Source organism: Trachemys scripta, chromosome 1, assembly GCF_013100865.1.
Source record: "Trachemys scripta elegans isolate TJP31775 chromosome 1, CAS_Tse_1.0, whole genome shotgun sequence".
Lineage (NCBI taxonomy): Eukaryota > Metazoa > Chordata > Testudines > Emydidae > Trachemys > Trachemys scripta.
The window spans coordinates 21,478,786-21,502,345 of record NC_048298.1 but is presented as its reverse complement, the minus strand read 5'-3'; the positions used below and the strand labels follow the sequence as shown (position 1 = coordinate 21,502,345).

At 42.7% G+C, this 23,560-nt stretch overlaps 1 protein-coding gene across 1 annotated transcript in view; it reads left to right on the top strand.

The window, feature by feature from the left end:
- The first annotated feature begins 1,095 nt into the window (after positions 1 to 1,095).
- Positions 1,096 to 23,560, top strand: part of GNAI1 (G protein subunit alpha i1) — a 64,740-nt gene continuing 42,275 nt past the window's right edge. The window contains exons 1-3 of the mRNA XM_034765721.1: positions 1,096 to 1,505; positions 22,891 to 22,933; positions 23,016 to 23,157. Of these exons, the coding sequence (XP_034621612.1) occupies positions 1,388 to 1,505; positions 22,891 to 22,933; positions 23,016 to 23,157 (303 nt within the window). The 5' untranslated portion in view covers positions 1,096 to 1,387. The remainder of the gene's footprint in view (positions 1,506 to 22,890; positions 22,934 to 23,015; positions 23,158 to 23,560) is intronic.

Here is a 23,560-nt window from a genome sequence, read left to right as displayed (position 1 = left end):
GGGTTAATGATCCGCATCTCCCCCAGCCGTGTGGTAACCCAACTTTTGGTGTCCATTCAGTGCATGTGACCAGACACAGCCAGGTCCCCTTTTTGGGCACCAGGCAACCCTAAATGGCAGCTGGACCCAGAACCCCCAAAATGAACTGCCTGGGTAAAAAGCAACAAAGAGTTACAGATCCAGACTAACATGGCTACCCCTCTGATACTTGGCTGGGTGAAACCCAGATGGGTGGCGTGGCAGCCGCATGGAGAATAGGTCAGTGCTGGGACCAGCCACGCCTCTGGTCAACTCCTGCCATGGAGAGACGTTGACTTCTCTCATCATGGCAGAAGTTCCACCCCCCTAGCGAATTTGAGCCCTCTGATTGGCTGCCCAACCCACTTGTCCCCCCCCTTTCAAGGGCAGAATAACCAATTGGAGCTGCTGAAGCCAAAGCACCCCATCCCCTCCCCTCCCGTCAGGAGCCCACGCTCTTCTCACAGGAGAGAAGGGGGGGCTACAGGCCCCTCCTTCCTCTCCTTCTGTTAGCAAGCGAGCGACAGGGCGGTTCCTAGCGGCTCCTCGCTCCCTTTTAAAAGAGTTTCATGAGTTTTGACCCCTGGGGGTTACTGGAGGGCTCTTCCCCCCCCACTGCAGGGAGCTCGGTCGGGGTTGAGTGATGCGCTCCCCTGGCCGGCATAGCCACAGTGAACGGGTGGGCGGGGCTTACTTTCTCCAGTCAACTGGGGGACTCCCCCGCTCCTGTTGGTACAGTCTTGCATGGGTGACTCCTCCCTTCAGTAAGACTGGTAGAGTCTGGTACTGCAACCGTTGAAATTCAAATCCCTTCAACGGTTCTCTTCCGTTCTCTCCGTTAACAGAATTTTCGTTAAAAACTGTCGGCCCGGTGACGTCACGCCGACGCAGAGTGGATTGGGAGAGGTGGTTTGCCCCTTTCCCATTTTTCATCCGGGTTTCCTACCCCCTTCTTTTCCATCTCCCCAGTTTCCCCCCAGGCTTTTTTTAACCCGAGCTGTCCTGCGCACGCGCACTGCCTTCCCCCCCCCCGACCTAGAGCGAGAAAGCCTGTACGCGAGCGAGCGGCGCGCGCGCCCCCCCCCCCCCGCGAGGTGTTGTTTGGAGTGCGCGCGCTGCTGAGGAGAGCGAGAGACAGGCGGCGCCTTGGGAGCTGGGGCTGGGCAGCATCACTGGGCTGAGGGAGCTCAGGAAGAGGAGGGCGGCAGCGGGTCCCTGCTCTCGGGGACCGTTGGCTCCACTCACGCCCGGACAGAAACGGCTCTGAGCCTTGTCTGTGTAGCGTGCCCCCCCGGTGCGCGTGTGTGGGGTGAGCTCTGTCACCCGGACATCTAGACGGGGGGATCCTTAACCACCTACCGCCCCCAAGATGGGCTGCACGCTGAGCGCGGAGGACAAGGCGGCGGTGGAGCGGAGTAAGATGATCGACAGGAACCTGCGGGAGGATGGCGAGAAGGCGGCCAGGGAGGTCAAGCTGCTCCTCCTAGGTAAGGGACGGGGCTGCCGCCTTTCCCGGCCCGTGGGCCCGGTGCCCCCGGGTCCGCTGCTCTGCGCCTGCCGGGCCTGGGCTCCTCGGGGCAGGGATCCTGCTTCGCCTGTGCGCTGGTGGCAGCCGGTAACTCCCTCCCCAGGGCCTGGCACGGTTCCGGGGAACACTCCTGCGCGCCCGCTGCCGAGGGCGAGACGTGGCGTGTGGCACCGGAGATGTTGCCCTGTATGATGATCATTCGCGGACGGGACCGTGGATGCTCTTGTGGCCTCCATGCCTCTTACAAGTGCTCGGGGAGAGGGGATAGGGAAGGCAGCGCCCCCCGCCCCCCCCCGTAGAGCGGCGCGCTTGGCCTCTGCTGGCTTAGAAGAAGAGTGTTTGGAAACTGTAATGATCAGTGTGGTAGACAGCACCCTTGGGTTGGACGATTTTTACTTTTAACATTTACGCCCTGTAGACATGCCCATTCATTTCACACCCGCCTTTTGAAACAGCAGGCATTAAAGGGACACACAAAAAGGTACAGCTTTTACTCTCCAAATGCTCTGCTTCCACGAGGAACACTTATTTTGCCTACACTTTAAATATCTACTTTTAAATGACCTTTTGTGACTGGGTTTTTTTTGCGATGTGTAATTCAATGAATCACTATATATTTGTCTCCTGCCACAAGTGTATGAATGCAGTAGTTTGTTTGTCCTTTCCATGATTATTTGGGGTGGGGTTTTTTGACATATTTTTAACAGACTTACAAGTGTCTGGAGAATGAGGGGATGTGTAAACCAGAAAGTTTTTAAGAGGTTTCAGAAAATCGGAAGTGAGCATTTTAAACCCTTCACTAAAGTAGATGTGGCATAATCCTTTGTTATAAGCAGAAGATACTTTTAAAAGTATCAACCCACAAATGAGGGAAGTGAGATTTGCACTACGCTATTATTGTGAGGTATCTTATATTATATATTTTAAAAGTACAAACTGAACAGGAATGTATTAACTCACATATACAAACTCAATGAACTGCATGGTTTTTCTGCCTTTTAAGAGCTGCGTTAGTAGTTAATGGTAATTTCAAAAAGAAAAGTTTTCTGATTTTTCTCAGGAAATGTTGACTGCCAGAATACTACTCTGATATATTTTTTGCACACGAAACAATTCTTCTTCTTTTCTATTCTAACTTTTAAAATGGCACATTGGATATCTATTGCACAGGAAACTTAAGTTCTCTCCTGCATAGATGTAGAGGTGAAACAAACCTTGTATGGAGAAAAACAAATGTAGTCCTACACTGCATTCATGCACTTGACGTTTTTCTTATGAAGGAAACAACTGATTTTTTTTTCAGTGTCAGGCCGGTTTGGTTAGTGCAGTGCTTCCTCAGCCATTGATTGTTGCATGAAAGGTTAAAAGTATGTGGGGGTCAGTGTTAAAAGTGTAGACGTACTAGTGTTTCTGTTCTTGAAGGTGATAGAAACTGATTGTTTTATTATTATGGTAGTGCCTACAAGCTCCAACTGAAATTTTTTTTAAACATTTCATTATTTTCTGTGGCGTTTTTAACTTGTGCAGTTATAGTATGCACAAACATTTGCATGACATCCATAGAAGCACTTTGAACGTACCCTTTAAAAAGCATGATTTTTAAATAATTGTATTTTCACTTTTGTATTTCACAAATAATAATGTCCTCTCAGCAACTGTTTCTTCTTAATTAAAAGTTTTACAAATTCAGGGTTTGTAATATAGGAAAATACATATTCTTCTATACAGTTTTCATGCAGTCCCAGTGTATATAGCTAATCCGCTCATACCAATACATTTTGAGAATAGCATAACCCAGGAGTTGAAAGCTTGCTATAAAATGGGCTGTGAAAACCAGAGGGTTAATTTTTATTGGGTCTGGATCCTAAAGTTCTTACGCAGGAAGAACCCATTGAAAATAATTGGACTAAGATTTTACATAATTAAGGACTGCATGAACAGGCCCATAATTCAGGGAATACCTCTTGACCTATTTGTGTGGCTCGCCATCTGTCCTGCACCAAAGTTGGTTTATTTCTTCTGGTGTTTTTTCTTGCTAGATAAGCATTGCCATACTGGGTTAGACCAAAGGTCCATCTAGCCCAGTATCCTGTCTTCTGACAGTGGCCAATAATAGGTGCCCCAGAGGGAATTAACAGATCAGATAATCATCAAGTGATTCATCTCCTGTCCCCCATACCCAGCTTCTGGCAAACAGAGGCTAGGGACAAAATTACTCTAGAGCAGTGGTTCCCAAACTTTTTGGCATCATGCCCCCTTTTTAATTTTTGAGAAACCCTCACGCCCCCCACCTCTTCTTTACTATCATCCAACCCCCCCCCCCCCCGCTCCTTGTCCCCTAACCGCCCCCTCCTAGGACTCCCCTCCATCCAGCCTCCCCCCCCACTCCCTGTCTCCTGACTGCCCCAACCCCTATCCACCCGCGCCCCTGACAGGCTCCCTGGGACTCCCACGCCTATCCAACCCTCTGCCCTCCCCCCGCTCCCTGTCTCCTGACCATCCCCCCAGAACCTCCACCCCATCCAACCGCTCCCTGTTCCCTGACTGCCCTCTGGGACCTCCTGCCACTCTCCCCCACCCCCTTACCAGGCTGCTCATAGCAGCAGGACAGGTTTATTGGAAAGCCTGGGAGGTCGGCGGGCGCGAGGTGGGCGGGCGCGCGCAAGCCGCGCTGCCCGCGCAGTGGCATAGCTACAGGGGAAGGGCTGGGGGCTAGCCTCCCCGGCCGGGAGCTCAAGGGCCCGGCAGCCTCATGCCCCTCTTGGAATTTCTTCACGCTCCCCAGTTTGGGAACCAATGCTCTAGAATCTACAAAAACTATTTTTATTTCAGTACCCTGACCTAAGTGTTTCTTGTTGGTTCTTGTGCTAACACATATTCAAATGCTAGGTGTTATACATATTGAAAATATTAGTATTTCTAGCTTTTTTTCATTGTATGTTTTATTAAGGGCTTGTATAAGAGCAGAAATTGTATCGGTGAAACTAAAGGTTTGATGTTAAACTGATTTAGGGTAACTTTTTGTGTGGATTGTCTCATTGGATTTGATCCTGATTTATCTTCCCAATGTTAAATAACAATTGAGTTTAAATGTTGTCTAAACACAAAGTTGCACTGCTTTAGCTAAATCAGTTTAACATCACACTTTTAGTCAAGCCAGTGCAATTAAGGTAGGCCTTAGAAAGTGGTCCCCAAACTTTTTATGTTGTGCCCCACCCCTTACCTGTAATGGAATCTGTCCACGCCCCGGGGAGCTGGGAGCGAAGCTGCTGCTAGGCCAGGGCTGGAGTTGGAGTAGGGCCGTGCTGTGGTTGGGGGCTGGTCTGGGAGCGGAGTGGGGTTGGGTGGTGCTCAGGGCCCTGCTGTGCCCTAAGGGGGCATGCCTCACACTTTGGAGACCACTGCCTTAGAGACACTAGGTTGTGGTAATTTATTCTTGATTTTTTTTTAATCTTTTTGAGTCAAAATATCCCACATTCTTAGGGGTGATCTTCCAACAATCGTATCTTTAGGGTATACAATCTCTCTGGTGTATATTTTGTAAAATTTATTACTGAATTGTAGTAAATAAAGCTGGCAAATGCCCATTGTTTTCTTGAGGAAACTTCAAAATTAAAAATTACTATGAATTTTTTTGTTTTTCATAGAAGAGGTAAAAAAAGATTCAGTTTCTGACAATTGAAAACTTCTAACAGTTTTTGTTGTTGTCTACTTTTTGGTTGAAAAAACAGACATTCACTTTGATCAAAAAACTTTTTTCAATAAAAAAAGCCTAGTGAATCAGCATAGAGCGGCTACATGGGATATTTTACAGCAGTGCAACTTGGGTCTCTAGTGTAGACATAACCTAAGTGTTCTTCCAAACTTTCTAATATTCAGAACTTTATAAGATTTTTTTTTTTAAACTGTCTGACAGAAGCGTATGAAGTTGTTGTTTAGCAGGGTTGGATGTTAACTTTAGTACACTTTTAACTTTCTTTTAACCTTAATTTAAATTACTTTATTTTACTGTTGGAGTGACAAGGTGTGTGAGATAATATATTTTATTGAACCAACTTCTGTTGGTGAGAGACAGACTTCAAGCTTACACAGAGCTCTTCTTCAGGTCTGGGTTTAACGTTATGTTACGTCACGCACTTTGTCTCTCTAATCTCTTGGGACCAACACAGCTGGCGCAAAACTGTATACAGTCTTAATGTTTAGCACACAGTGGTGTAACGGCTTTCCATCAGAAGAGTGTAGAGAACTTAATTGATAGCCTGGAGACCCGATGTTGTCATCAAGAAAGTTTTGTCCCTAGACTTTTCGGTATTTACCGTCAAGCTTTGTTTAGACTAACCTTATTACAACATGACCAAAGATATCAGTTGGCCCTGTGTTGAACTGTGGTGGTGGGGAACAGCACTTGTGGTGGAATAAGCACTTGTGGTGGTGGGGAACAGTAAATGAGATCAAGTCAGAAATGTAGAGAAGTGTTGAATAATGTAAGGTCTTGAAAGTGAGGACAAGAATTTTGAATTTATTACACAGGCAAATTGGAAGTCAGTGAAATGACTCAAAATAAGGGTGACATGGTTGAGCTGAAAAATAATTAGGGCATGGACAAGCAATTTGACTAGTGGGACAGAGAAAATTTTTTTTCATGCTGAGACAGTCTTGTGCCTCAGGAATCTGTGTTCTTGACACAAGAAGATTTGGACTCAGCTCTTTGTCTCTGAGGTGCAAAGAGACATCTTATGCCTCTCACCCATTGATTGGGGTTGGGTTGGTGTGTGAAGTTTCCTGGGGAGGAAAAGGAAGAAGCAGGTTATTTCCTTGTCTTCTCCTTCCCAAGCTTGTTGTCTCTTGCCCCAAACCCAGTTGCTATGTAGCTCTGGGCATGGAAAGTGGGATGCCAGAGGTGGTGGGTTTTTCTGCAAAATCTCTGGAGGCACTGCTTCCCTGAGGTTGAGTGCTGTGTAAGTGGTGGAGAGAAGCATCTCAATCAGCATGCTGTCTGCCAACACACAAAATGATATAAAAAACATCCTGTGATCCCGCTTCCACATCTCTACAAGCACAAAGGATTATGGGTGTGGTCAGTTGTGAGTCAGTTTTGGCCATTTCTCTGGGTCATAGACCCAGTATGATTGAGAACCATTGACTCAACCTAGCAGTGATATTTTTACCATACTTGTATAAAGTCAGGTCTATTAATAGCCGATATTGCTTCTAATAGGAAAAGCACATCTTTACATGTCTATTGCATTTATTTTAGTTTAGCTGTTATGGTTTAAGGTATTTGTCCTCTTAGAACTTAATACTGTTCCTTACAGTTCTGCCATCTAATCAGTTGATTGGCTTATCAGGCTTAAGAATGAACAGAAGATGCTTCTTAGAACCATACCACAGTGTTAACTCTGGTGGGAAAACAGCTTGCTTTTCTCCCCTAGATTCAGGGGTAACTGACAAGACATTGCAGCTTCCAGATAACTGGAATTTCTAATCTGTCGGTGCTGACGTTATACAAGTACAATCTTTTTCCTTAAAAAAGGGATATTGAAATAAGAAAATAAGGTGTTAATGGGAAAAATGTGAGCTACCTGCCTTTTATAAACATATTTTCAAGGAATTTTACTAGCAAATATTGCAGTTCACTGGAATAATAGAAGGATTTTTGAAGTCAAATGGTAGTGTGTAATAATCCTGTTTTATATAATTTTTAAAGATACATGTATTGTACTTGACATCAATATACCTAGCAAAGGCACCTAATTAAATATTTAGTAGGAGCTTACAGGAACTAGGCAACAGAAAAACGGTGAAAAAAATCTCTGCAATCAGCTCTAAACGGGCTGCCTTTACAGAAGCATGCAGTACGCAGTAATGAAGATGTTACATGTTGGAACTGTTGAAATGTGCTTATCATTGGTGAAACAATGATTAAGAAAAGTTTGTCTATTTTTTTGTTTTTGTTTTAAACCTCCGTGGGGTTGTGTGTGATGTAGCTATTGGAAATCTAATGGCTAAATGTAGACTTAAAACGGAATATTCTTAGGCCCTTGTCCTACATACACTTAGCACATGATTAACTTTTTTCACATGGGTAACTCCATTGGAGTCATTGGGGCTGCTCACATGAGTAAAGTTAAGTACTTACTTACATAAGAGCTTGCAGGAGCTTTCTGAACTGTTCATTAATTTTTCTTCCTTGTTAATAAACTATTGGTCCTTTAATGATGATGAGCTTTACAAACTCTTGTTTCAGATGAGATGCATCTCTTAAATTTAACAGTTCTGAGATGTTTGTGTTTGAAAATCCAGTTTTGAAACTGAAATAACTTTTCTAAGATTCCTGCATTAGGCAAAATGGGACCCATAAACCACTTTGTTACTACTGGTGGAGCTGTACCCATAATAAATAACTGAGCTTAACTTTTCTAGTGTCGATGAGGCCTTTGTTGTATGAGCCTGTTTGTGGTAACAGTCTTCCTATCACTATATGTTACAATACTTTCACCAGAAGTGGTCTGAGTCGGAGGATGGAGGAGTTTTATGTAGAAGTGTTTTGCTGTCTTATAGAACAGGAAGTAAAATAGATATTAACACATGGATTGAAACCTTTCTGATCTATGGTCAAAAAGCAGGACTTGTGTTGAGGAAGCGAGCCATTCTGAAAGCATTTGAATGATCCATGTTTTCCCCCGCCCCCTTCCCCTCCCTCCAGGATTTCTACATCTCAGTCTGCATCCACATTAGGAAAATTGTAACCCAGAAACATCTAGCATTAGAAAGTTGAGAAACTGATCTTCTGAATATTGCTGATCATGCAAGTGACTATCTTAAATTTCCTCAAATGTCAATTCTGACAAGACTTTAGCAGCAAATAGTTTGTGAACTGCTGGAGATGAATGCTTCATTCTGGTTTTCAATTTCTAGTTATATTATTATTTATGTTCACATAGAGTCCTATTGTGAATTTCTGCATAAACATGCAATAAAGAGAGTCTCTTTCTTAGTTTACAGTCTAGATAGCTCTACCACTTTTTAAGATAGCAGCTATTAAAATTATATATGAATTTCTGTGGCTGATAGCAAGATAGTAACTGAACGATGTACACAGTTTTAAGGTCTGAACTTAGGATCTGCTAGTACTAGAAACGCCCTACAGTGTTGAGAAGCTGGATATAAATATGTCAATAGGATTAGGCATTTGTAGCTTTAATGGTTAATGAGATGTCTGATGCTAATAGTCACTGATGAATTCACCATTGCTTTCTTGCGACTAGTGATGGACTGAATATAAAGTCCCAAAGCTTGGACCAGTGTCCTCTTTATTCCCTGACGTTATATATTTGTCTTGGAAGTGGATTTGTCAGCTATATGGTGGTTCACTTACTGATCCCTGACAAATCCAGTAAACTCGTAGCAAAACCATTATTTGCTGCTAAAGCTCTTAAGGTCATTGCCTGGGATTCCCAACTAATATGATTTAACACCTCAGACCTTGTTAGTAGCGGTGGTGTTTTGCCTCTGCCCTGGATTCTACAATAGTTGAATTTTGTCTTTCTGTGCTGTTCAGTGGCATTTTTGTGGGTGTGTCAAACTAGATTTAGTCTTAATATCCTCCGAAAACTAGCAAGTCACTTCTATTAAGGTATCTACCTTTATGGATTTAAACCGAAATTTTCACACTTGTGGGTGCCTGCTGCTTTTTGCACACTACAAACATAAATTTTAATGTGTTAAAGCCTTAATGAAGCCAACTGGTTAGCCATAGAAGGGGCGGGGCGTGTAGGGGTATGGCTCTGTTTTTAAAGGAGAACCATTCCTCAGCAGAAGCAGGGAAGACTGATAGAGCAAATTATTTGAAACTGTTGGAGGACATGAACCTCTGCTCGGGTAATTTGAATCTTTGCTGTATTTCAAAGCTCTGTCAAGCAATTAAATATTTTATATTTAACCTGTTTGTAATCATTTTCCCAATTTATTTTTAATCAGTGTTTTTTGTGATGTGTGTATAATTTATCACAAACTTTCTTTTATGTGAAACATACATTTGCACGTGCAAACACATTTTGCATATGTAACTTAGAACTTGAGTTTTGAAAATAGGGCCCTATATCAGAGTTCCTTAATAGTTTGCTTTGGAACATTGGCTAGAGTTTTAGGCTCGTACCTAGGCTCTTCATTCAAGAAGGTTAAAGATTAAAGGTTTGGCTACATTAGGGATTTTTGTACTGCTGGTACTATGCCAATGCAACACATCCAGTGTTGATGGCACTGCTCCGATGTAAAGCGGCGCCCTAGGGCAAGCCCAGCTTTCTTCTTCCAGGGCCTCAGTGTAGTCCCACTTGTAGGATATGGCTCCCCAGATACCAGGCCGCGGAACTGCCTTGAAAAGCCATGTCAGTTAAAGGGTTCTTGAGGGATCTTTTGTGAGGGTGATGTTATTGCTCTTCTGTCTAAGGGAGTGCACTGCAATCGCCTTAGAGTTCCTTCTCCCTGACTGCCAAATTGTGGTGATATGTAGAACTTTGAAGTAGAGGTGAAGGTGGGCCAATATGGTGAATACACACAGCCCTTCTTTGAGCAACTGTTATTAATAAATGACTTTTCTTCTTTGAGGGCCTCCCATAAGCGGTACTCCACCAAGATGATGGTGGGTTAGGAGTTTTTAGCTAAATATGGACAATAGCACCGCTCTCCTAAACTGGTCATTGTAGTGCCATGCTAAATCCAAGGAGTAGCAAGCATCTGGTGAAACGGTGAACTGAACTCCAAGTTTCTGCTTTGCTTATCTCCACCAGAGGAACCTGCCTAAGAGATGCCACTGATAATGTGGGAGGTCTTGGTGAGGTTTAAACCATGGATTACTGGTTTTAAAGATAAAATATACTGCTAATGTTCTATACATCTAATCCAGTGAGAGTCTTTCATAATGAATTATCCCTGACATCTGTCCCCATATGCTATAAACAATCTATTTGATTTTCTAAAGATTTTTTTTTCCCCAAGTAAAAACAGAACCTCTTTACATCTAGGAAATGGAGATAATCTTCCTGAGTGGGAATGGAATCTGGGTAAGAACATGGGGAGGGAAATATATTGAGAGAGGAGGAAATCTGAATCCATTTGAGGTGTGAAGCTTGGATGGGGTCTCCTAAGAACCACAGTGTAAAGTGGAATGGGCTATAAAGTACTAACTCACTCACACTCCTAGAAAATGTAATTGGTATGAGCATGCCATTTTGATGTTGAGAGGTTTGTGCCAGAGGCTTATAATGAGAGGCCCATCAGCTTTGATAGGACTGTATTTAGGCCCTGTGAAACCATGGGCTCCCTAATAAAGGTAAACAATTTCGCTGTGCCATTAAGGAATTTGAAGATTGTAGGATGAGAGACGACATAATTGTCATGAGCAGATATTGCTGCTATATAGACCTTTAGGAAGGTTATGCCTTCAGACTTCAGTTGTAGAGGGTGAAAATATTAGTACTCTAGGACTGCAGAGACCCCAGCTCGAGATGGAGCAAGTCCTTTACCAGTGACACAGATAGTAAACCGTTTCCTTTTTGAGGGGTGGAGGGGACAGACAACATTTTAGGGTGGAAACCTTCCTGGATTGTAAGAGGATGGCTTGAGAGGTTTCTGCCTCTGAGAGCAGACGTGGTCAACATTAGTCAGCATATTATCCTCAACACTGCAAACTGGAGTGTGTCTAGGCTGGAATGCAGAATCCTCCTTTTCTGTTGAGACAGGAGATCTGGGAACAAAAGCAGTGGATATGGTGGTTCTCTGGCCACTTGCAGGAGATCTGGATACCAGTGCAGACGAGGCCACAGTGGGGCTGTTAATATGAGTTTGTTCTGTCCATTCTTACATTTTTACGACTCTGACCATACATTTACCTTGGAATAAAAGACCTGTGGCTGACCCAATCTCGTGGGATCCCAGAGCTTGGGCTCCAGTTCAAGCCCAAACATCTGCACAGCAATTTTTAGTCCCACAGCCCAAACCCCAGGAAGCCAGAGTCATCTGATCCAGGCCAATCGCAGGTATACGTTGAGTGTCAGGGGAATGAAAGGGAAGTCATATAGGAGATGATGACTCCAGTCCAGCAGAAAGTTCATCTGAAAGAGGGTTTGTTTCTATACACCTTTATGCAATACACTTGGTGTTTTTGCTCAATCACAGACTTGTTACCAGGTGGCCCTCTCTGCAAAATAGTACTGGTTTCATGGACCACGGATGCTGATCCTGAGACCTCCTGCTTAGTGAGTCTTACTTCATATTCTCTTTCCCAGAGAAGGGAAGTGAAGAACTATGGAGTAAATTTGTTCTGGATGTATCACAGCAGAAGTCTAGGCACTCCTTGTATTCAGCGGAGGTCAGCTGTTGACCAGTAAGGTTCTGGAGCAGAGGTAGACTTGCAGTTACACAGAACATTATACTTTCTGACAGACAATAGCTGGACTGGTGGTCAGTAGGAAATACTGATGCTATGAATATTCCTTGTTTAAAATAAAAAAAATTACTTCTGGCTTGGAGTTTAGTTTGTCATATGGCTAACTATAGCTGTGCATTCCTATCCTTGTCTTCCCTTCTATTTCCTTTAATTTCTTAAAGCCACTTGTGTGTGTGTGTTGTAATCTGCTTCAGCAGGACTGCTTATATGAGGAAAGTTGCTAACATGTGAAACTGAGCAAGATCAGAGCATAGAACAATGTTCTTTAGGGCCAGAGTGGTTTTTTTAATATGTATTTGCATAGCACCCAACATAATGGGTCTGGTGAGTGCTATTATAATGTTAATACTAATATTTCCTATATAAACAATTACTGTGTTCAGAGATTTTATTTGGTGTAGGTGCCAAGGGGGAAGTGAGGTGATCTTTGCAATTGCAGATGGGAGGGAATGTGGCCAACTAGTCAGTCTCTGTTAAGATATGGTGAACATATTGGAAAAAACTTGAAACCTGGGAAAACACTTCTCCCCAACCCATGGTCTGTTTGTTTGGGTTGTGTTTTGGGTCCATGATTTGGCCCTTGGGTAATTTGCCACATTCTGCTTTTAGAGTGTCGGTAGATGTAGGAAGACAAAATGCATCATTTTATATTTGGAATGTTCTTTTGAAACTGATGGGTAAGCACTTTATTTGACACAGTGATGTGTGGATGTGTTTAAGCCTTAATATGGAAAGAATTGGGGATGATCTGAAGATATCATGTTAAATTTAACTTAAATTTCAGGTCAGGAATCCAGAGATAAATACGGGTTTAAAGGTTTGTCTTTTAAAGATTGATAAAAGTGGAAATTATGGAGGGTGAATGCTATTCTTAGGGTTATTTTTAAATTCCAATTTTCTTCTGAAACATTGGACTACTTATAACGTACTCTTGTAGAAATAATGGTCCAAATGAAAAATCCTGAATTACCTTTTCTTACTTTTTCTTGCTTGCTCCAGGCTTGATGAATCTAGGTATAATAATCTAGGTATTCAAGTTCAATTTGACTACTTTAAACAAACCAAAACAAACTAACAGAGGCCTATTTGTGGTAAATCATTATATTCTCTATACTTAAATAAGTTGTTGCATAATTACCCTAGATGATAGGGGTGTAAATAAAATACAAGTAACCTTAAGTAGTACGTATTCTTTGTAATCAGCTAAATGAGTTATTGTTGTGAGAGACTGACTCTAAGGATTTGTCTAGAACAATAAAGACCTATCGAGGAAGAAATAAAGCAGCATTAATTCCTTAGTTTTCCAGAGTGCTTACCAAAAGTGAGAGTGCATTGAAAGTTTGGCATACACATGGTTTCTGTTTCTACCTAATATCTGAACACTGGCTGATTTCTAGATCTTGAATTATCTCAAATCTTCTGTCCAACAAATCAGTGTGATTATCACTTCAAATTCTGTCATGTTATTCTTGTGGCTTCTAATAGTAATATTCTGATCTTTATTTCATGCTTCATTACTTCCTGGGTGAGTTACTGTAATATTTTATTTTCTGTAGTCTGTAGGTACTATGTAGACAACTTTCTTCTTTAGTCCTTCAAGCTTCTCTCAAATGATTGCATTTCAAGTAATTTGTAAATTCCAAAACAAAAAAAAGTAAGAGCGGTTCAAGAGAAGACATAACATCAATGTGTTAAACAGGGTGGATTTGATTTAAATCACTAGTCAGAAAGACTCGATTTAATCATGGATTTCTACATAAAAGTACATTCTTGTTGGTTGTTATAACCTTAATAGATATTCTTCACAACTCAGAGATAGATGTAGGTTTCATTTTTAGAAGGTACACACTATACATTTTTAAAGTGATTTATATTGAAAACTTTTCTGATTAGTTTTACAGCTATATCAGAAAATGAATGATTGGTTATTTCATTTACCAAAGGAAATTGAAGTGCAAATATTTATGAAGTCTTTGGGAGGTGAACTATCTCCAATTCAATAGGATAATCATTAATATTTGGAGGATTTTCTTGCCATTTTGTTTTAGGAGGAGAACATCACCAGACAGACATTTAACTAAAACAACAACGTTATGTATTCTGGATTTTTTTTTTTCTTCAACAGCAAACATATTTTAACAAAACAAGCATATTATTTTTTTAATTTAGTTAAACATTCAAGTTTTTTAAAATCAGGTTTGTTTTTGTTAAAATTGTTTAACTAAAATAGTTAAATGAAATATTTAAAAAAAAAAATTAAATCGAATGTCAGCCAGGTCAACATGAGAAACTTAAAATATTGGCTTCTGCAGCTAACTCCATCGTCTTCGCCTTCATTTTCCTATTTGTTCATAATCTGGAAAAGAAAAACAAGGTTTCCTGCTTTTTCAGGTCCCAAATGATTTCTCAATTTGGAATGACTTAGTCCAAAGCAGAGGTGGCCAACCTGTGGCTCCGGAGCCACATGCGGCTCTTCAGAAGTTAATATACGGCTCCTTATATAGGCACCGACTCCATGGCTGGAGCTACAGACGCCAACTTTCCAGTGTGCTGGGGGGTGCTCACTGCTCAGCCCCTGGCTCTGCCACAGGCCATGCCCCCACTCCACCCCTTCCTGCACTCTCCCCTGAGCCTGCTGTGCCCTTGCTCCTCCCTCCTCCCCCCCAGAGCCTCCTGCACATCACGAAACAGCTGATCGGGAGGTATGGGGAAGGAGGGGGAGGCACTGATTGGTGGGGCTGCCGGTGGGTTGGAGGCGGGAGCTGATGGGGGACTGCTGATGTATTACTGTGGCTCTTTGGCAATGTACATTGATAAATTCTGGCTCCTTCTCAGGCTCAGGTTTGCCATCCCTGGTCCAAAGGAAGAAAATATTCTTTCTACACCGGCAGCAGTTACTGCTGTTAAAAGTGAGATTATCACTTCAACAGTCTCTGAATCCAAGTGAATCTTAAGTGACTTCCACCAGTTCACTGGTGTGACTTTCTTTAAAACATCATCAGCAATACAGAAGCTCCTGGAACCCCATAAGATTGGTCCCTAATCCGTGAACTACTGGAACTTATTTACAAAACTTTCTTTAAACATGACATGAATATATCGTCTCATACTATCGAATTATAATTTATAATCCCTATTCTATGATAAGCTATCTTTGAGCTATAATGTATCTTAATTAAAACTATATTTAGATTGCTTTTTGAGGAAAAAATCTTTTTATAAAAAAAAATCCAATTTAAATAAAAAAATCTTTTTTTTTAACATAATTAATTTTTATTCACCCTGGTATTAAAATAAAATAAAACAAAAAAACTCAGGGCATGCCTATGCTTAAAATGCTGCAGTGAAGATTCTGCCTATGCTGATAGGAGGGCTTCTCCTGTCAGGATAGGTAGTCCATCTCTCCCAGAGGCGGTAGCTAGGTTGACAGTAGAATTCTTCTATTGCCCTGGCGCTGTCTACACTGTGGGTTAGGTGGGTTTAATTGTGGCATTCAGGAGTGTGGATTTTTCACACCCCAAGCAAAAGTTATGCTGACCAAATTTCCTATTGTAGACCAGGGCTTAGTCACCAACATCTACATAACCTTAACCCTTCCCCTGTTTAAAAAACAAACACACCCAAGGGCAGAGTTAAGGTGATTTGGATGCTGGTGATTGAGAATGTTTCTATTCTATGGTCTGAATGTGCATAGGGTGTTTAGCCTATTTCCATAATTTTTAATGTGTATAGGTTGGCTTTTAACACAGATGTGTTCATTGATACTTCACAATGGTGCTTTGCAACTTTAACTGTAACTTTAGTTTTGTTTTGGAATTTCCTGTCCTTTTTGTTTCTGATTTAATACAGTGACAGACTTCTATTGTTTCACCTGAAAAGCTGAGCGCTGTCTGAATCATAGAATATCAGGGGAAGGGACCTCAGGAGGTCATCTAGTCCAACCACCTGCTCAAAGCAGGACCAATCCCCAAGTTTGTGTCAGTTAAAACTTTCTCTGCCCTGCTTGCAACCTGTTTTCCTGGAGCAAATAAGATTGTTTTATTAACTCCCCGGCTCTATTCCTGAGCCAGATTGAATTGGAAATGCAGAACCAGCTCTGTTCCGCAGCTCCAGCTTCCAGCCAAACTCTTTCATTGGCTTCCTCTTAGCCCCATCCTCAATTCACAATCATTCCTCTTTTAATGTTTGCAAAAGGAGATCTCTGTGCTTAGACCTTAGTATATCCCAGTCATATCCCTAAGGTGCCAGCGTAATATAGCTTGGGGCTTCCCTTCTGTGCTCCCTTATGACCCACCCAAATCTGTCATCCTCCAACTCATGGCAGATTGGAATGCAGTTAAGTTCTTAACACTCAAAACTTTAGTTATTCATATAAGGAAACTTTAATTGATAAGCAACTGATGAAGATCTGTTTAATCGGTGCAGCTGCACCACTGTAAACTCTCTAATGTAGCTATGCCCTTAGACTGTTGCAATGAGACGTAAAACCGGTGTCTATTGAGTCCATGATTTTAGTGTCTAGCAAAGTTATAAATTTAAGTTCCCAGGCACATCTTTTGAAGGTGTTGTGCAGGTTTCTTTTGAGGATGAGGACAGAGAGATCAGATACGGAATGATCATTTTGTGAAAAGTGTTCGCCCTTGAGTTGATAGGGTGTTTTTGTTTTGTGGAAATTTATTCAAGAGTGTAGTGATTCTCTGGTTTCACTCACATATTTGTTTTTGTGGTATTTGATGCATGTTGTGATAGACATGTATAAGACCCAGGGATCTTGACGGGTGTGTTTTGTGTGGTGGGGGGGTGTTGATCATCATACTGGTGGAGATATGTCTGCATGTTTTGCATCTGTTATGTCAGGGTCTGGCGCCATTTTGAGTTGGACTGTCCTCTTATGTGGGGAACTTGTTTCTGATGATGACAAGGATGGGGGATTGTTTCAAGGCCAGAAGAGGGTATTCAGGAACAATTTCTTTCAGGGTGTGGTCTCCATCAAGTATGGGTGGCAATTTTTTTTGTGAAATTCCATATGGGTTTTAATGTGGGGTGATAAGAGATGTGCTAGGCATGTGCAGTAGGTGTGTGTGTGTGGGGAAGTAGAGTTTCTCAGAATATTCAGGTGGCCCATTCCACAGTGGTTTCTTCCACATCTCTCTCTCTCTCTCTCTCCTATCCTGGGACTAACAGGGCTACAACCACACTGCAAACATTTTTTTTTTTTCTAGCATTCTCAATTTCTAAATAATGTGGTGTGTCTACAGTCATGAAACTCTTAACTTCTGCTCTCTTACCATTTCAGTTTTTAATTGTAGACTTCTAAATCTGTAGAAGAATTCTACTTCAAACCTAATTTAAGCATATAAACTAATTTCTCCAGTCAAGTTAGAGGGATATTGAAAATGGGTCTTAAAATGGAAGTTTAAATCCAACATGAGCTATGAAATCACGACCAACGTCTCCATTATATTCTACTTTGATACTATTGTGATAATTATATATACTGTAATATATACTATATATATACTGTTCTGCTTCTTAAATGGTTTTATTTGATCATTCTGAAATACTATTTATCAGGCTTTACCAGGCCTAGTCGCTTTTCCTGAGAAAGTTATGTATGTACCATATAAACTCGATCATAAGCTGGTTTGTTTATAAGCCGAACCCCCTAAGATAAGTAAAAATGGAATATTTTTTATGACCCGTTCATAAGCTGACCCTATAATTCAGGGGTCAGCAAACTTTGGTTCCAAGGCCATCATGGTTTGTTTACCTCGAGTGTCTGCAGGCACGGATGTAAACCTAAGTAAACAAAGTGTCCCGGCGCGCCAGCTGCTTACCCTGATGGGCCGGGACAGCAACTGATGGGGAAATTTTGGGGGGGGGGGAGAAACTGGGGGTCAGGGGAGTGACCCCTGTGACCACCCCCCACATGACCCCACCCCTAGCCCGGGACCCCACACTCTCCCCATCCCATCCCTTCCCACCTTATCTGGGGAGGGCCAGGGGAGGATGTCTCTAGCCTGGCTGGAGTTGCTCCGGCGGGCTAGGCGTCACGGCCGCAGCGTGCCAGCCCCGGAACTGCGGCTGCTTCAGAGGCTGGGGGGAGAGCAGCATGGCCAGAAGCAGAGACTCTGGCCCTGCCTCTTCCCTTCTGGCTCTGCTGGTTGTGCTCCTCTCCTGGCTCCCTCTGTTGGGGGGAGGGGCTGTGTCCCACCTCTCCGTCTCTATACCCGTTCATAAGCTGATCCCTTTCTCTGGTGCTTTCCTTTTTTACTAAAAAAAAATTATGAACAAGTATATAAGGTAGTTATTTTAACTTGTGATCGACTGAATTTGAAAAAATTAGTGCAACTGAAGATAGATAAAAATAGAGCCCATCTAATCTTCTGTAGTTTGAGATTTTGACACAGACTGTTTGTTTTTATCCATTCCATCATTTCTAATTTCTTTACAGTCTACTCATCTTTAATATACGCTACTCCACCATCTTTACCTTTATTTCTGTCTTTCCTAAAGAGCACATACCCTTCAATACCTTTACTCCAGTTATAACTACTGTTCTACCATGTTTCTGCTATCCCTATAATATCTGTTTCCCCTTCCACCAGTTATTCTAGTACCTCCATTTTTTTTACCCAGGCTCCTTGCATTTGGTGTACAAACATCTTAGTTGTTTCTACTTGGCTTCGCACAGATTCCTCACCTGATTAGGTATAGTCATTCTACTGCTAATATTGCTTGCTTGATTGGTGGTGTCATTTGTTTGTGCTGAGCAGGTGGAGACCATTGTCTCTACCAAGTTTCTGCTAGAAGTAAGAAATAGGCCTTTGAGGACTTAAGCAGCTCCTGTTACACACTTCGTTGTCCATCTGCCCTAGCAGCACACTTGACACACTGACAGGCTGCGGCCCACAGTTCATGTATACTGAATTTTCCCTTAATAGGTGGCCAGTGTAACTGACCATAACCAGGTCCAATGCCAGGCACCAGCTAAGTCTAGCGTGCCTTACCTCACTGAAGTGCAGAGGTGGCTCAGATTTAGTTTAAGCAGAGAAGCGTCTCTCCTCATGAAGAGAGGAGGAAATTAGGAAGCCCTATAAAAACACCCCAATACCTTAGGACTTGGTCCCTTTAAGGTGGCAAGGGGTGCTCAGACACCCCTTCAACCAGCTGCCTACCCATTTACTGAGGCAGTCCCTTTCACAACACCAGCTATGCCACCCAGGGTAAGGAAGAGTTAAGGAAAAGAGGGTACAGGTCCAGTGTATGCTTAGCCCTAGTGCTTCCCCTGTCTAAGGGCTTAGCTACACTTAAAATGCAACAGCGGTGTACAGCAGCGTTTCAGTGAACACTCTGCCTACACCAATGGGAGGGATTCCCTTCTCGGCGTATGTACTCCCCTCCCTGAGAGGCAGTAGCTATGTCAATGTGAGAAGTTTCCCTTCGACCTAGTGCTGTCTACCCCTGGGGTTAGGTCGATTTAACTGTGTTGCTCAGGGATGTGGATTTTTCATATCCCTTTCCAATGTTGTTATCCTGACCTAATATCCTAATGTAGACCAGGCCTTAGACTTCTCCAGGAAAAAGGATGGGCCTGTGTTGGGGGAAAAAAGTACAGGTTCTGCCTTTGCTTGGCAAAAGTCTGAGCTCCCATGCTGAGAAAGGACAGTGTTTTTAGCAAAGAACTTAGGGAGGTCTGGAGAAGCCCCCCCATAAGCTTTCTGGAAATACCTCTGGTATAATCTCTCTCTCAAGGCCAAGGAGGGCCACACGTCCTGCTATCCTGGAGGCAGGAGCAGTTCTAACAGCAGAGGCTCCTGCAGAAAGATTCACCCTCCTTCATCAGGGAGCAGGAATCAAACGCAGGAACTGGTCAAGCATCAGCAACCCTAGAAATTGGCTCCTTCACATACCTAGCTCCTAGGAAAGTGGTCAGGGGGAAACTAGCAGGGACTTGGGGGATAATTTATAAGCTGTAGTTCTTCTGCCTGCAGATGCACTCCAAGCTGTCAGCACAGAGCTCTTGGTTTTGATGAGGGGCAGAAGGGCGACTGGGGGCAAAGATCCTGGACACGGAAAATAAAGGAAAGGTTTCCTCCTCCACTGATAAAAGACTAGCTCAAGCTCCATTGGACTCCTCTTCTTCTTCTTGTAGCGAACAGTACAGTAGTGGAGAAACCAAACCAGCAGCCACTAGTGGCAGGGCTTCTCCTGTTCTTGCAGGTGTGTGCCCTCTGCAGATAGTTACAGGAACTATATAGTCAGAGTGTATGGAGTTCTTGACCTGTGTCTTCCAAAGTGAGAGCAAGCAGAAAGAGAGGAAGCTGGGGCATGATGCCTCATGATCCCCTTCTATCCCAAATGGAAATCAGAGTATTGTTCACTGAAGCTCTGAGTCCTGTGGGGCTTGCTAAGTGTCCACCTCCCTTTCTCCTTGTAAGGATGGAGGACACTTCTTAATCTCAGACCAATATGATTCAGATGATATGGAATGTTAGGTAGAAATTGTTCCTTCCACCTTGGAATATAGCACATGCCAACAATAAGCTCTTGCTCACCACCTAAAAAAGCTAATTATCAGATACAAAAAGGGCAAATATCTTTTTCTCAGTCTGGGTTCCCTGGAGAAAATTGTGATTTGGGGATTGTTTAATTTGGGGAGAGAGAGGTGGATTAACAAGGCTGCCTTTAAAATATAGTAGCCCCACAAGGCAAAGCTATTGTTCAGTATCTAAAACTTCTCCCCCTCATCCATTCTTGGTACGGGGAGACCCTGATCTCGGTAGATAGAACTGTTGACCGGAATGATTTTGTAGATTGAAAATTCCCTCAAGAAAAGTTTCAAGTCCTCCTCCATAACCCTGTGATTCCATGGCACACTTGGTTCTGACATAGTGGGTATATTTTTTCTTTGGTTGTTTTTATTTATTTATTTTTAGTGATGTAGCTGCACTCATGCAAACCTCTAGTGTTAGTTGCATTAGTACAATTTGCCCCAGTTTGTCACTTTTTACATGAGTACAGTGGAGGATTGCACAAGTGCAGATATGCTGGTGTAGACAAGCCCTGAAGTAGGATGGAATTATGGGATGGGGGAGAAAGATTCTTCTCCTTTCCAATGTATGGTAGGCAGGAGGCACCAACGTTATTAGACACATTTACTAGAAGTTGATACTAAAGTTGGAGGACTTATGTAGTCAATCCTCTCTCCCTCCCTGTCAGTTGAGGTGGGGAAATATTTGTCCCTAGAGCTCGTTGGTGGTGTTGGGGAACCCTTCTCTCCCTTCCTTTACTTATCATGTCTATCTGTGACTGTATGGAATGTGATTATGTGGTACCATATAAGGGTTCTATCAATAGGAGTCTGGGATGGCTGCGTTATTCATGAGTAGTGAAACTACAAGTGAGTTATGAAGGTCATCCCATATGAGTCTTGAGAAGAACCTCTGAGAATATGTATGTAGTGTGTGTATGTGCATGTACACACACTCTCTCGCTCTTCAGATTGTGGTAAAATGTACCGTCCCAGGCACAGAAAAAAACCCAAAAACTACTTACATGTGGAGGGGAGGGAATCATTCATTGCTGTATATTTCATATGAATAACAAATTACTTACACAAATGATTTTCATAACTTTTAAAAAGTATAAATTGTTTTTAGACTGAATCTCATACAACTTTTAGCCCAAGTCAAGCTGAAAGGCGTGTTAAGTGCCAGAAGCTGACGAATGAAATGATTGACCGTGTACTAAAAGGTGTACTTAGTTTTTGTTAATGTGGTCCCATTGTGTCTTTCAGTTCGTCTACGTGGGGCAGCTCCGGTAAACACTTTAGTATGCTTTGCAACTCACACACCCATAGCCTGCATTGCGGGGCCCCATAGACAAGCCTTTAGATGTCACACTAATGACATTTTGATTACACTGTCTTTCAGGGGAGGTATTGTGAAAACGTGAGGGAAAAGATTGTCAACTTGTTGGTGTTTAGTTCTGGGGTGGGCAAACTTTTTGGCCTGAGGGCCACTTCTGGGTATGGAAATTGTATGGCGGGCCATGAATGCTCACTAAATTGGGGGTTGAGGTGTAGGAGGGGGTGAGGGCTCCGGCTGTGGGTGTGGGCTCTGGAGTGGGGCTGGGACCGAGGGGTTCAGAGGGTGGGAGGGGGTGAGGGGTGGGACAAGGGGTTGGGGCATGGGAGGGGGTCAAGGCTGAAGGCTCTGGGGAGCACTTACCTCAAGCAGCTCCTAGAAGCAGCGGTATGTCCCCCCTCTGGCTCCTATGCAGAGGCACATCCAGGTGGTTCTGCGCGCTGCCCCGTCCACAGGCGTCACCCCTGCAGCTCCCTTTGGCCATGGTTCCCATCCAATCGGAGCTGCGGGGGCAGCGAGTGGAGCCCCTTGACTGCCCATATTCGTTGGAGCTGGATAAGAGATGGGGGGTGAAATCCCCCAGCCCCGGACCCCACTCCACAATAGGAGCTTGAGGGCCGGATTAAAACGTCTGGAGGGCTGGATGTGGCCCCCAGGCCATAGTTTGCCCACCCCTGGTTTAGTTAGTGGATTCTACACATATGTATTTGGCCATTTGTTTGCATTAGAAATTCCTGCAATTTTTTTAAATGAGACGATTTTGTGGCTTGATGGAGTATAGCTAGGAATATAAAGGCATTTCAGATCTCCTCCTATTGTAAGTGTCAAAAGCAAGAAATTGTAATTTAAACTTCCTGCCTGGTGTTAAAAGGTAACTTGTAACAATTGTGTTTTAAAAATTTTCAGTAATATATCAGTTGTTAAGGAATTCTTGAAATGTGAAAACTGACTTTTTAACTGCTAGCTTTGGAAACGAAGGGAAGTCAAGAAGGATGTCTTTTAGTAATTTTTACACATTTATTTTTCAGGAGCTGGAGAATCAGGGAAAAGCACAATTGTAAAGCAAATGAAGTAAGTATGGTTAAAAGATATAACTGAAATTATTTATTTGCTTGCATTTGAATAGAAGACTTAATATTATTTTCCTCCATAGGATTATCCATGAAGCTGGTTATTCAGAAGAAGAATGTAAACAATACAAAGCTGTTGTCTACAGTAATACCATTCAGTCCATTATTGCTATCATTAGAGCAATGGGGAGATTGAAGATAGACTTTTGTGATCCAACCAGGGCTGTGAGTATTGAAGTACATACAAATGTAGATATGCAGCTAACATGCCATATGTCATTCAAACATCATTTTCTGTCCATTGTTACTTCATGGTAAAGATATTAGAACTTTTTTCCCCCTCCACACTCCAAAAAAGAAGAGAAGAGAAAAAACCAAAACTCCTTAAAGCGAGAAAAATACTTTTCAGAATAACACAGAATCTAAAGTTTCAGAGTAGCAGCCATGTTAGTCTGTATCCGTAAAAAGAACAGGAGTTCTTGAGGCACCTTAGAGACTAACAGAGGTGTGAGGATACTTAACATGGGGAAATAGATAGTATCCTCTCACCTCTTGTCAACTGTCTGAAATGGTCCATTTTGCTTATCACTACAAAAGTTTTTTTTCTTTTTTTTTTCCTCCTGCTGAT